Below are 13,398 nucleotides of genomic sequence, written 5' to 3' on the forward strand. Positions count from 1 at the left end.
ACGAGAATAAGACATCTGTTCTCTGCTACATCCTACGCCTCGATTCATCCCTGTCGACGTCGACGATTGCTGCTTGCGTTCCTTACCTCCATCGACTCGGCTGTCATTGGAGTACGAATTCAACCTGATTGGCCATACGAGGTGGTACGACTGGTCAGTCTGGATCGCAAATTCTTGTTTCAAGAAAGAAAAATACAAGATCTGGGCCACAGTGCTCACAAATTACCCGGAGACGATCGAGTCGAACATCCACTTTCCTTTCCTTCATTATCGGTTTCTAGATCGACGACCGCCGACCATTCGGGGGCCGAAATGCTGGCTTTGTGGTAATGGACCCCAACTTCCTTAAGAACCTCGACTACTTCGCCGTTCCCAACAATCAAACGAACAGTTCTGTTGAGCAATCGGCCGAATCATCAGCCTCAGGTGCCGCCAGAAATGCGCCCGAGACTTCCATGTGGGAGGCCCTAGGGGCCGATCAAGCGAACTCCGAATCAACTTCCAATGGCCCCTCTGGCTCCCTGCCGTCCTTCGCGCAAGCTTCTCCAGTGAGCACCAACTTCGGTTTGGGCTCAATGCCCGGCCAAATACCCTATGGACAAGGTCAACCCAGAAATGCTTTGCCCACCCGAATGGCTCAAACAGCTGGTCCAAGACGGAGGGATGGTCATGACCGGAAGCGCACGAAGGTTGATTCCGAGGCTGCAGCGTTAGAATCTGTTGACTACTGGATTCAGTTTGATGATGATGATGAGCAAAAGCTTGGCGGTAGCTTTGAAATAGATTTTTCCAAGCGCAGGCACCCAATCCAGACCTATCCCAGGTATTTCCGTCTGCCCCTTTGAGAAGGCGATGCGCCTGAGAACCGGCTGACTATTAATATTACCAGAGCGCCAGCTGCGAACCGTCTGAACCCTATGTCTACAACACCTGGCCTTGGTGCTGGATTGTATACCAACCCTGTCTTCAAGCCAGAGGACTTTCTCGATGACACTGCTCTTGATAACGCCCTATCTGATGATGAGGACGTTCTCGAGTCTATGAGCCTCGGTGACCAGCTTGGTAAAATTGAATCTCAGCCGCCTTCTGAAGTTCCTCCACGAGAGGGTCTTTATTCAACGCCTTTGAGTTGGGAGAAGCCTGCGCCTGGCTTAAGAATGAACCCTCTTTTTGGGATGGGTGCGATGGGCGGCATGGGCACACCCATGCTTGACCCGGAACAGCGACGACTGTTGGCCATTGCTCTGAATACTGGCCGATCATCAACTAGTATAGCTTCCGGGATGGGTTTCGGAGTTGGGGCAGATCTAGGACCGGAATTTTCGAGTTTAGAAAACTTCGACGCGAGTATGGCGACGACAAGCATGAGTGAACTTACAAGAGGCCCAGAGCAATCAAGTCTCCAGAACAAGGGAAAGGAGAAGGAGAAGGCCTCAACCGAAAAGGACTCCCAATCCCAACGACCGCAAGTGTCGCGAACCACCACTGCCGGAACTGGAGCATCTGAAAAGTCTAAGGACAAGCTGAAGGCGGGCGATCGAACGGCCCATAACGACATTGAAAGGAAGTATCGTACCAATCTCAAGGACAAGATTTCTGAGTTACGTGATGCAGTGCCATCACTCAGATCAATACCTGAGGAGGGAGGCGAAGATGTTGAGGTAGACAGTCAGTCGCAGCGTGGTCCCAAAGTGAGCAAGGTAAGATTGCATAGTTTCTGCTCCTTGTTCTCTGAAATAATTGCTCACCTTGACATAGGGCACTGTTCTCACGAAAGCGACTGAGTACATCCACTACCTCGAACGAAGAAACAAAGCTATTATGCGTGAGCATCAAGAGCTTGCAAGGCGACTGCAAGCCTTCGAGCAACTTCTAAGCGCAACGGCACGGCAACCCTTCCCAATGCCCAACTACAGCAGAACTCTATTCGACCCGAGAGGCTTCTGTTAACATCTCTTCTCTTACTATATCACGCATTACGATTGCGAAACTGTACATATTGTGTTGTTGCGGGCTACCATTTGCCCTAAAATATACGATTGCGGTCAATCTACGAGGCATGACTGAGCACACAGATTTCAGGTTCTCAGGCCTATGTTTAACTTCTTGATGTCACAAACTGAGACATGGACTAAGAGAGATAGTTTACAGGCATCTTGCGTGGAGTGTTGATTAGCCTTTTAGCATACTATATCCCTTTCTTCCGCCTGAGAAGAGACTCGTCGGCTTTAGGCTTCCCCCCGAGTAGCCAAAGAAACGCCCTACTATTGCTGAAATCTGTTGGTTCCTGAAGAAATTACCAAGCGGAAATTTTTTAACATTGCCACGAAATGAAGATTCCATCATCCTGGACGTATCGCCCGATTCACATATTCTCACCCACATCTTGCTTGTACTCTAGTCTAAATTCAGTAGGCGGCAAGAGTCCGCCAGTGACGAGGAAAGGGGAGCTCGCTGTAGTCTTGCTGAAGCTCCAGGAAGAAGGGTCCTCAATTAGCGTGCTAAATCGATCAAATCACGTGAACGCAGCTGTCAAGCTAGTACGGCCAGATTCCCCATCGCGCCAACGTCACGGCCAAATTGTGCAGACTACAATTCAAGCAGTGGAGGCTCGGCCCTTCCTTGTACAACGGCACGCTATTCATGCCCCATATGCGTGATATTCTACAGTCAAGGTAACAGATAATGGATACACTTTCTTGTCATGTTGTTACAAGGCATCTAGTCTCGCAGAGCCTCAATATCGGCGACTTCTTTAACAGCCTCTGTCGTGAAAACAAACGGTGACTCGGCGTCAACGCAAACGCTGTCTTCAATTCGCACGCCCATGCCGCGGAAATGTTCCGGCCAACGATCGGTGTCCGGAACGTAGATACCGGGCTCGATGGTTACGCAGTGTCCCGACTTCAGAGGCGTTCTCCTACCATAGCCGGGCACGTCATGAACATCGAGGCCGATGTAGTGACCAACATGGTGTGGGAACAGCACATCTATGTCGCGGTGGGTCATATCAAAGCCCAGGCTCTTGAGTTGCTCAAGCAGTCCGTTGGCAGTGTGGTCGTGAATGTCGTCGAGGGAGAGGTTGGCGTTTTCACGGCAAAGAGAGACGCTGGTGCGCTGGACTGTGAGGACAGCTTCATACAGGTCCTTTTGGGCGGCACTGAACTTGCCATTTATAGGCCAGGTGCGAGAGATGTCGGTGATGTAGGTACCGTACTCCCCGCCAGCGTCGACAAGAACCATATCTCCTTCCTTCAGGGGTTTGTTATTCACAACATAGTGGATGCAGAGGCCATTTTGGCCGCCTGCTACAACAGGTATATACGCCGGGCCGTCACAGCCATCGGCCGTAAATCTGTAGTCAAGGAAGGCGTGCAGGTCCTTCTCGCGGGTCCATTGCCGGCGCATAGCGTCCGTGATGACGCGACCGGAAATCTGACCAGCCCGACGCATGTTTGCGATCTCGGCTGGTGACTTGATGCACCGGAGAGAGTTCATGATAGGGTATAGGGGAATCTTTACGGAAGGAAACCATGATTTCTCATTTTTCATGAGTTGCCACAGTTTGTTCTCCTGTTCCCCATGCCTTGGTTTCTCGAGGTCCGTATAGACACGGCTCGCAGACTTGAGAATGTCCGGCAGGTACTGGTGGATTTTGCTGATATCGCCTGCCTTATCGGCATTGAATATGTCTGTGGCGGCTTGGATACCATTTCGAGCACCCGACCATTGCTCAGCTCTGGGATCCTTTGGTTGTGTAAAAAGGTGGAATGTGTAATCCCCAAAGTCCTTGCCCGTCTTCTGAATGACAGCCAAAGAATCACCCTCGTTCCAGCCGGTGAGGTACAGGAAGTTAGACTCTTGGCGGTAGGGGTAGAAGACAGCCCCAGAGCGATACTTGAGATCGGCGGCAGACAGCACCGCCACGCCGCCCTCAGGCAGCTTCTCAGCGAGCCGGGCGCGCCTCTCCCAATATTCCTGGGCTGTAATACCTGGAGTGACTATGCGGACCAGTTAGTACAAGGGTTGTGCCGCATTATACTGAAACTTTGTTCAGACAGAACGAAGCCTTTGCTATGGAGGGTGAGTGTACTGACTCTCGCCGGCTCTGAGAATGTGAGGATGAGTCTCATGTACTGGTTGGCCAAACTGGAGATCGGCAGCAGAGACTGCGGCGTAGCGTCGGACCTGACGACAAGCCAAGGGAGATGGCCGCCATGAAGGTGCGGTATTACTGTGTAGCCTCTGAGCGGCCCGAAGGGCACGGCTCACTGAACGGGAGGCGTTCATGGCCAGGAATGGAGTGATGTGCAGAAGTGTATGGGAAAGAGTGAGGATATGGGTCAGTGAGGGATGGGCCTACGATGCGGATGAGGTCATCACGAAACGCAATGGCGGCGTTCCCTTTCGGCGGGAGATAGGCTGGGATGCTCTGTACTGGATGAACTCTGGGTAGACTAGCCTCAGGGCAGACACCAACTGGCGTCTAGAAAAATAGAGGCGGCTGCTGGCTGACTCGTCAAGGTCTGGGTAGTTCAGCGCAAGCGGCCTTTCCGTAGAGACTGAGACGGGTGGGAGATGCCCTTTTGGGAATCGGGCCACTAAGACAAGTGGACGGAGGCAGAGATTGACGCGTGTGGAGAGCGTTTGTTATGTATCTACTGAGGAAACGGAGTTGCATGCGTTTTTGTATGTATGTATGTAATGTACGGGTATGTATGTGCGTACACAGTGGTGCAGTAAAAAGGAGGCATGGGTAGGTGCTACTGCACAGAACAGCAAATGCAAGCAATGGTGCGGATATGATGCATCCATCCAGTTTTCCTCGGTAAGGAAAGGCGGACTGCAAACTATTGCGTAGCTGCACTGGAAGAATGGATCCCAAGGGCCCCAGAAGCAGCAGGATTTTTTATTGTTTTTCCCACCACAGCTCCATCCAATTTCCAGGCTGCCATCGCTACCAGTAGTTGCTGCGTCGAATTACAGTGAGCCTTCACTGTATCACAGCGGCCAGTGTCACTGTGAGACGCGCTGGGCCAAGAAAATTTGGCCGGTTGCTGGAGAAGAACCTGGCCCGTGCGTGTTTTCCACGCTGCCGAACGGGGATTAGTGCTGTTGTTCCCCCCCAAACTCGTCAAGCGCGACTTGGATAATGCCCGGGGACTCTTCCCACACAACACCAACCACTCTTCCTACCATATTAATAAAGCTCTGCCTTGAACCTGCCCACTTTCATACCCTTTGGCTCTGGTCCCGAACGCCTTTTGACGACGACATCCCATCTCCTCTGTCCCGTCCCATCCAGCTTACAACTTCTCACACGTCTCGCAGCCATTTTCAATGTCTTCGTAACGTCTCGACACGCTCTCTGTCGGTACGCGTGAGCGACGTGTCAGCCACCACGTCGCGTGCTCGTCCACAGAGCAACCCCCCGCCTCGCTCTCTCGAACCACCCACACCACACAAACAAACAACACTTCCTTTTCTTGTCGAGTATATTGATTGGACATTTTTATGGCAGCCATATCCCTATCACCGACTCCAATTCCCCCTCCGGCCATGTCCACTAGACGAACGCCTTTGTCTAGCAACCCCAATGTGGCCAATTCGCCCTTGAGAGCAGCCTCTGCTCTGGCCCAGGCCAAGCAGAAGCGATCCCACGCCAATATTCAGAGAGAGGAGCTCTACGGTCAGCCACCACCTCTGAAGAAGCAGGTCATCGAGAACACCGGGTCACGTCAACTACGATCGCCTTCTAAGCTTACCAAGCCCTCACAACTACCACAGCGTGTGGCTCGCCCGATTACGAAAGAACGGTCCACTCATCACGATGACGCCAATGTCGAGAAGATTCGCCAATGGCAGGCCGAGTACAGGGGAAGGTTCCCCAAAATGGTCTTCTACTTTGAGAGTATCCCGGAAGACCAGAGGGCAAAGCTGTCTAGGCATGCCATGTCCCTTGGAGCGGTATGTCACAAACAGCAATCCAGAGAAGGTTATTGTGACCACTGACAGCAATCCAGAGAGACGAACGCTTTTTTTCTAGTAGCATCACGCATGTTGTAACTGCCCGTCCGATACCCGCACAGGAAGAAGTGCAGGCGTCTGCACAAGAAGATCCTGAGCCGGAGGAACAGCCACAGACGATCAATCCATCTCTTCTCGACCGCGGCACCGATGCACGAAGACGCCTGTTGTTTGAAACCTCGAGAAGAAACCAAGCTCAACCGCAGGATGATGGAATCAGGCGGGCACGATCTACCAGGAGCAATGACGTACTTCACAAAGCTCGCGACATGGGCAAGAAGATTTGGTCCGTCGAGAAATTTCAGAGGATGTTACAATTCTTGCTGGAGCCTGACCCCCATGTCGTGGCGGCATATGGCGCCAAGGGGGAGTCGTCGCGGAGTTTGAGCACTAAGAAAACGGTTGATGAGCCGGGTCTATTGCAATTGCTGCAACACGAGCGGCTCAACGGCCCTTCTGATGCTGTCACTAGCCGGGAGATGATCAACTTCAAAGGACCCTACATTTATGTGTACGACATTGATGAGAAGCAAAAGCCCATCATGGTACGGGAATATCCCAAGGTCAACAACAAATACGATGGCGAGTGGCCTCAATTTAGGACTGTCACGGATGGCCGCTGCCCTTTCGTCGAGGAACCGGAACCTGTTGAGCGGCCGAGTCGGAAACCTCAACCGCAACAGAAAGAGCAGAAAGAGCACAAGGAAACGAAAGACAGCGTCGTGAAGCCTGTAATCGAAGAACGGGCGGCTCTTCAACCCCCTGAAGTCCCAGCACCCAAAGCTGTAATTGGCAAGCGCACACTTGCAGAAATGCAAGACGGACAGAACAAAGCTAAAGTGGCAATGAAGCCATTGGAGCTTTTCAACCCTCCGAAGGCCGTTGTATCGAACCCTATTGACTTCCGCTCTCAGAATGCTTTCACTAGCCGGGCTGGAACTGGTCGTTTATTTGCAGGCGAGCCCGTGGCTTCTGGGGTACAACCTTCCAATGTTACGTCCGCCATTCGCTCCCAGATGATTTCCTCTACTTCGGGTGTCAATGGGGCCAAGGCTGGCACTAGCAAGGAAGTTCACGGACTTCAGCGAAAGGTGCTCCAAAGAGGTGCTCCAGCACCCCAGGATACCAGTTCTCGGCGACTCACTGAGATGAGCTTGGATGCGACATCTACCAGATCTACGAGCGTTTCTAGAACAACAAGTCGGCGGATGGAGCTCATTGAGGAGGATACAGAGAAGCAAACTTCCAAGCTCGTCCGAACCAGCTCCAAAACACAGGCACCACCTGCAAAAAGTAAACGTGATCTCAAGCCCGGTTACTGTGAGAACTGCCAGGACAAATTCAAGGATTTTGACGAGGTATTTTGACTATGACTCATGACCGGGTTTCTTGCATTTTGCTAATAGTTTGGCAGCATATTCTCACGCGAAAGCATCGCAAATTCGCAGAAAATGACGACAACTGGGTCGAACTGGACGACCTTCTTTGCCAACTGGGCCGTATGCCCAAAGGTTTTGGTCGGAAGGCGTCATATGGTGACGATGAGGTAGCGCATGAATGGACGTAGGCGATGCCACGACCAGCCCTTTGCTCTCCGTAAGGTACACTGGCTACCGACTCTGCCCTATTCATTCATCGTTCACTTTCTTTTGCCGACGTCCGTGATCTCAAGAGCGCCGCGCATATACATCACCAGCAACGGATTAGTTCCACATACATCAAATTACTGATAACAGTGGACTGTCCATCAAGAAACTGTTTACGGTTTCAGGACATACTTTTTCTCTTCGTCTTTAAATCGGTTAGGTCGCACCGATAGCATTGCATGCAAAATGGCGTTCGGCATGGAGCATTTTATACCACGACGGCTAAATTTCCTTATTTGGCGGGCAGCTGGGAGGCATTGCGTCGTCATTCAGAGGCTGGGATAGTTTGGAGCAGAATTCAAGGGCAAAGACGGCGGCAAGTCATAATGAGTATGGTGTAGATATATCATTGAACAGTCTATGCTTGTGTATACTGTACGTTGAACACGGAGACTACATGGTTTGGATTTTTATTGGCTTTTTAGCTGCTTTGAAATGTTGTAAACGAACTCGAAACATCACAACGAGGGCGTTGTGGGGCAATTAAGGAAATTCTATCTTCTACCTTGCGAGTCATTGCGATGTCAATAGCAAGTGTCACTAATGATACATCGTGCTCTGTGTATTTACCTCCTGGTCCAAATTCGAAAACCAGCTGATATCAAGGAGCTAGTGTGAAACATTAGCCAGACCTTTGGTTCGTGGACGTCTACCAGAGTCAATTTCGTTCCTCACTAGTACAGAAGAGTGTGGAAGCACTTCTGAGGCCGATGTAAACATGAAGTCAGCATTGATGTTAAGCCACTCACCTTGCCCCGCACCTGCTGAGCGACACTGGGTCTGCTGTTTCCCTACGAAATACCATGCCATTCGTTTCCTGGCAGGGTGGGCACGGTCTCCGCGCACTAAAATCAATTGTATCCACAGGCATGGAGTCTCTGATGGAACATAATGACTAAACAAACTAGTAATGTCATTATCCGGTCTCTGTGGCTCAGTTGGAAGAGCGTTGGTCTCATATAACAGAATATGACTCTATCCTAAGATATGGACATCCAAAGGTCGCAAGTTCGAGCCTTGCCAGGGACATGTGTTAGATTTTTGGCACTTCCCAAGTGTTTCTGAGTAACGGTCACCTTAATCATGTCTTCACCTCGCATTTTTGGTCTGCATTGAGGATTGTTGCTGAGACGTAACCTCCAGCATAATGTAGCTTAAACATGGGCAAGCCGTTCCTAAGTCCATCCCTTAGTGCAACATTTCTATACGCAACCTGTGCCTGTAGGATCCACAGTCACCGTGGCAGCATGTGACACATGATAAACTGAAGATCGTTGTTGCTTGGGTCGCTCTGCATTCTGGCTTCGCAGTGGATGTGTTATTTTACAGAACCTTGTTGCCGTTGCACGGATTGCACACCACAGTTCACTTTAAATTTCAGAGACCAGCGCCTTCTACCTTTTTACTTTCCATGTAGCGGGGAGCTGCGCTCGCAGTCACTGCGATCGAGCTCTTTCAACTATTGTACTTGTTTATTGTGGCTAGCCAACCTATATAAGAATAAGTGACTTGTCATGTCTGACTAATTATATCTCAATTCCTGTAAAAACGCTTCCGGTTATTCAACTTTCTTCCTGTTTCTATCAAACTTTCCCTCTTTTTCTTTTTCTTCCTCTTTCCCTTTTCTCTGACAATGCTATTGTTGCTGTTCCACATGATTAAACATGAGAGGTGGGTTGTAATGATTGTTTGTGGAAAAGCAAGTAGATATACGGGGACGATCGAGTTATGAAAAATCGCGGTTGATAATGGTCTGGAAAGAAGACTCTTGCTTTTATAATAGCTGCGAGACTGTCTTTGCCCATCTCAGTGTTCCTAAACTGGCGAACCGACACCATCATCGCTGCTGCTAGCTGGTGTGTCCTGCCCGCCTATTGACGGCTTCTGTTTGTTGCCGATGTCGAGCAACGGCAACAACATGGGGACAATAGAGCCTTTTCGGATTTCTTCGTATATCTGAGATACGTTTCCGCCAATGGTTCTCTTTTGTTCTTCCCTAAGCCCCTGGTGGAAGCCGAGACCCAATTGTCCACGTACAAAGTGGTAAAGGATTGCGGAGCCCTTGCCTAGCCCCTCCAAATGGACAGAAAGTTTATCCCCAGAACCAGAATGATCAATTATCGGAGGGTTGTTGGATCGGTCCGAGAGCCATGACTCCATGCTTTGCTGAAAGTCGCGCTGGACACCCAGCACGCAGTTCAATGAGACGCCATCTATCTCCTCCTCGGCCAAGAAGTTAACTATGTGAGAGGTAGCTCTAGAAGCTACCATTGGGCAACGTTGTAAATGATCGGCCTTGTTGGCCTCAAACCACCAAGTCCAGACTAATTCATCTAACCCTGCAGTCAGTTTTGTCATCTGGGAGCCATTGAGCCCAAAGGCGTTCTGCTTCAGCTGTTGGGACAACGAAACTGATCTCAGGAAACGCTCGTGGTAGTCTCTAAGATCGATTGCTTGACAACAGACGTATACGTGAGCAGCACACATGTGTGAAAGAACGTCCACTGCCTCCATGGTCCGACGACCCGAGAGAAAAGCAAGCGAGTTGATGCCCTGATTCTGCATCTCGGCGGACTGTACGTGGGCAGACACAGGATGAGCGAGAGCAGCCAGTTCCGACATATAAGCGCTCATGTTGACGTCGATGCCCTTCATTGTATAAGACTGGCCTGGGTCTCCGAAGACAAGGTTTGGATCGAGGCCGTGGTTCGTGGTCGGGTTGATCAGCTCAGTACATTGGGAAAAAATCATTCGACCTATCATTTGCAATGCATTTCTGGTTTTGTCCATGGCCGATGTTATTGCAGTCGCTTGGAAGTTACCCCCTGAGTAGACATCTCCGTCTGATGGGTCGTCGTTAAGGCCAGAATCAATGACCGGGTTATCTGAGGTTGAGTTGAGCTCAACTTCAATCTGCCTCTGAGCCAGCAAGAGGTCCTCTAGATAAGGGCCCATCCACTGAGGTGCTGTCCTTGTAGAATACCGGTCTTGCCAGAGGCCTTGACCCATTCTCTTCTTAGTTTCCAGTCCGATAACGAAATCCGACGACTGCAAAAACTGCCGTATATTGCGAGCTACTTCGATCTGCCCAGCATGAGGCCGTATCCTGTGTATAAACTGATGGGCCCACTCAACGTTACCGCCGAGACACTCGGAAGTGAAAGCAGTTAGAGCCTGGCAGAGGATTGCAAGTTGATTTGCCTCGTAGATTACCAAGCTAGCCAGTGCAGCAGATGGGGCAGTCCCATTGATGAGACCAAGTCCCTCCTTTGGCTGCAATTCGACAGGTGTGATACCGTTTTGTTCTAGGGCATCCCGAGCAGACAAGACCCTTCGGCTCGTCCCGGATCCAATGCTGACTGATATGTTTGGATCTCCTATCAGAGCACCTGCTATGTATGATAGCGGCATGAGATCACCCGATGCCGAGATTGTTCCCCTTAGAGGAACTAAAGGCGTGATGTCGTGACGAAGAAGGTCCAATAAAGTATCAATGAGCTCAAGCCTAACTGCACTATGACCTCGTAAGTTCTGATTAGCCCTAATGACCATGGCAGCTTTTACCCAGGCCTTGGGAATGACGTGGGACTGTCCATCTTGGTCAATCTGGGACTCTCCTCGGTCAGAGCTGGTGATGATGGCGCTTTGTGTGTGTTGGAGGCAAGCAATCTGGAGTTTCTTAAGCTGCTCTGTGCGTGAATCTGCGCTGCCACCAAAGCCGGTGTTGACACCATATACAACCCAGCCATTCTCGATGTGATGGTCGAGAACCTTGACGCTCTGGTTTATTCTCTCTCTGAGCGCCGCGTCCTCCTTGATACGAGGCACAAATCCATGACGAGCAATAGCAATAATGGCAGCCACATCGAGACTGTCACCGTCTAGTGAGAGCTTTGTATCTTCATTCTTCCAGTTGTTAATGGCGCTCAGTGTGCCCTGCAGAGCTGAAGCGTGCGGAGCCTCCAGCGTAGGTGTTCCCCCCATTTTGCAAGCTTCCTGATAGGTCGAAGGAGCCTGCCAAAGTCTGCGCCCAGAATGCGAAGGAGTTATAAGAGGGCAATGTAGGTAATGAGACCAAAAGTTCTGAATGAATAAAAGTAGAGGTAGTAGGTAGTGATGCAGGATTGTGGAATAGTTATAGATGAATTGCTACACCTTTTGGTGTGTACGTGAAGGGGCAAGAAAGAAGGTGAGGTCAAGTTACATGAGCATGTTGTTTGCTACAAACGGCCCTCTCATAGCTAAAAGAATTTGACATGCAGTCATGATTTAAATAGTCATCGCTTTACGTTAGTGACCTCGTTGTTCCCTTCCAAAGTGAGTTAAGTCTGCTTCTATGATTGTCATCGTCCATTCAACAGTCTCGACCGAGACGCCCGCTAGGTAACCAGAGCTGGCGTCAAACATGCGGTGAGGGACAAGAGAAAACGATCCAGCGCCACTGTGTGAGGCCAGGGTGGCCGCATTAAATCGATACATCATCATGTGCCTCGTACTGGCTGGCTTCGATTGCCCGTACAGCCCGCCCAAGCGGTTACAGCTCGGCCAAACCCTCGACGGTGGTGGCTCATGGGTGTCAGCAGAATGTAAAAGCCTGTCTACTCCGTGACAAAGGAGTCCGGGATTCTCGCTGCTCTTTTTGGTGGCGTAAGAGTCCCAATCTTGGATTTGCGAGCAATACCGAGACATGTTTGGGCCAATGTTGTGTTATGAGTGGAGGAAATAAAAGTTTCCTCTGGCTCTGTGTCCCCTGGACCGATTTAGTGGGCAGCTGCCTATGAATATGCCCGAGACACGGTCTTCCGGGGGCAATGGGGCACTTACAGGCTACGGGCTACGGGCTAACACCGGACGGACTGTACCACAAACCCCCACCCCCACCTACCCACTGTGAGATAAACAGTGCATGACTGCTTTTGGCTGAAATAGGTGATGAAGAGTCAGCCTCATTCAGCTTCTGTTTGCTCAGTGTGCAATCTCCCAACTACCCACTCAACCTACGTAACTACCTCCTTGCCTCGGGCAACAACGTGACCGAGTGCCATTCACGACATATACCTAACCGAAAGCCTTTGACTTGCAGATCTAACCCGCAAACCCAAAGAAAAAAACAAAAGGAAGCTAAGTCTGCCCACGATGACGTCCGCTCCTGTCTCGCCTTCCATTCCAAGATCCAACTCGGCCTCACCTCCGCCGGCCACCATTCCGGATCGCCCTGCCTCTCCTGAGATACCGCTCACAATGTCAGCCTCTGCCATTCTAACGGCTCAGCCGAGAGATGTCGCGTCCGCTCTTGCAAGCGCAGGCGAGTATCCTTCGGAGAAGGTCGTTGTCAAGTTCAAACCTGTTGGCAACGCTCCAGCTCTCTCCCGAGGGGTTGCAAAGATATCCTCCACTCAAACCTTCTCGACCGTTATCTGGTACCTTCGGAAAAGGCTCAAGCTTCAAAACACAGACAACATCTTTTGCTACGTGAACGATTCTTTCGCACCCTCCCTCGACGAGATCGTTGGCAACCTGCACAATGTGGGCAACAACCTGAATGTCACTTGAAAGCTTTGGAAACTAATCTGTGTGCAACAGTGTTTTAAGGACTCAAGTGGTCAGCTAGTTATTTCATACGCTATGAATCCAGCCTTTGGCTGAGGAGAAGTACGCTATTAAAGGGTATCCAGCTTCTTGTAAATGTTGCAAATGCCCACCCCTTCAAGCCCCAACACCGGTA

The 13,398-nt window shown here is 50.6% G+C and overlaps 5 protein-coding genes across 5 annotated transcripts; 3 read left to right on the plus strand and 2 right to left on the minus strand.

Annotated features, from left to right (window-relative positions):
- Window positions 1-329: 329 nt before the first annotated feature.
- On the plus strand, window positions 330-1,950 carry CTRU02_211058 (helix-loop-helix dna-binding domain-containing protein; the record flags this gene model as incomplete). The annotated part of the gene is made up of 3 exons (XM_036720083.1): window positions 330-823; window positions 890-1,700; window positions 1,759-1,950. The coding sequence occupies 3 exons, from the start codon at window positions 330-332 to the stop codon at window positions 1,948-1,950; spliced, it is 1,497 nt and encodes a 498-aa protein (XP_036587826.1).
- Window positions 1,951-2,721: 771 nt separating this feature from the next.
- CTRU02_211059 (metallopeptidase family M24) lies at window positions 2,722-4,290 on the minus strand (the record flags this gene model as incomplete). The annotated part of the gene is made up of 2 exons (XM_036720084.1): window positions 2,722-4,001; window positions 4,098-4,290. 2 exons carry the CDS (start codon window positions 4,288-4,290, stop codon window positions 2,722-2,724), a joined length of 1,473 nt encoding a protein of 490 aa, XP_036587827.1.
- Window positions 4,291-5,514: 1,224 nt separating this feature from the next.
- Window positions 5,515-7,594, plus strand: CTRU02_211060 (G1-S regulator (Dfp1/Him1); the record flags this gene model as incomplete). The annotated part of the gene is made up of 3 exons (XM_036720085.1): window positions 5,515-5,967; window positions 6,024-7,385; window positions 7,442-7,594. The coding sequence occupies 3 exons, from the start codon at window positions 5,515-5,517 to the stop codon at window positions 7,592-7,594; spliced, it is 1,968 nt and encodes a 655-aa protein (XP_036587828.1).
- Window positions 7,595-9,488: 1,894 nt separating this feature from the next.
- Window positions 9,489-11,657, minus strand: CTRU02_211061 (phenylalanine ammonia-lyase; the record flags this gene model as incomplete). The annotated part of the gene is made up of 1 exon (XM_036720086.1): window positions 9,489-11,657. One exon carries the CDS (start codon window positions 11,655-11,657, stop codon window positions 9,489-9,491), a length of 2,169 nt encoding a protein of 722 aa, XP_036587829.1.
- A 1,152-nt stretch (window positions 11,658-12,809) lies between these two features.
- CTRU02_211062 (ubiquitin-like autophagy protein apg12) lies at window positions 12,810-13,319 on the plus strand (the record flags this gene model as incomplete). Its single annotated transcript, XM_036720087.1, has 2 exons — window positions 12,810-13,199; window positions 13,257-13,319. 2 exons carry the CDS (start codon window positions 12,810-12,812, stop codon window positions 13,317-13,319), a joined length of 453 nt encoding a protein of 150 aa, XP_036587830.1.
- Between the last annotated feature and the right edge of the window lie 79 nt (window positions 13,320-13,398).

This window comes from Colletotrichum truncatum (genome assembly GCF_014235925.2).
Source record: "Colletotrichum truncatum strain CMES1059 chromosome Unknown Contig_0007, whole genome shotgun sequence".
NCBI lineage: Eukaryota > Fungi > Ascomycota > Sordariomycetes > Glomerellales > Glomerellaceae > Colletotrichum > Colletotrichum truncatum.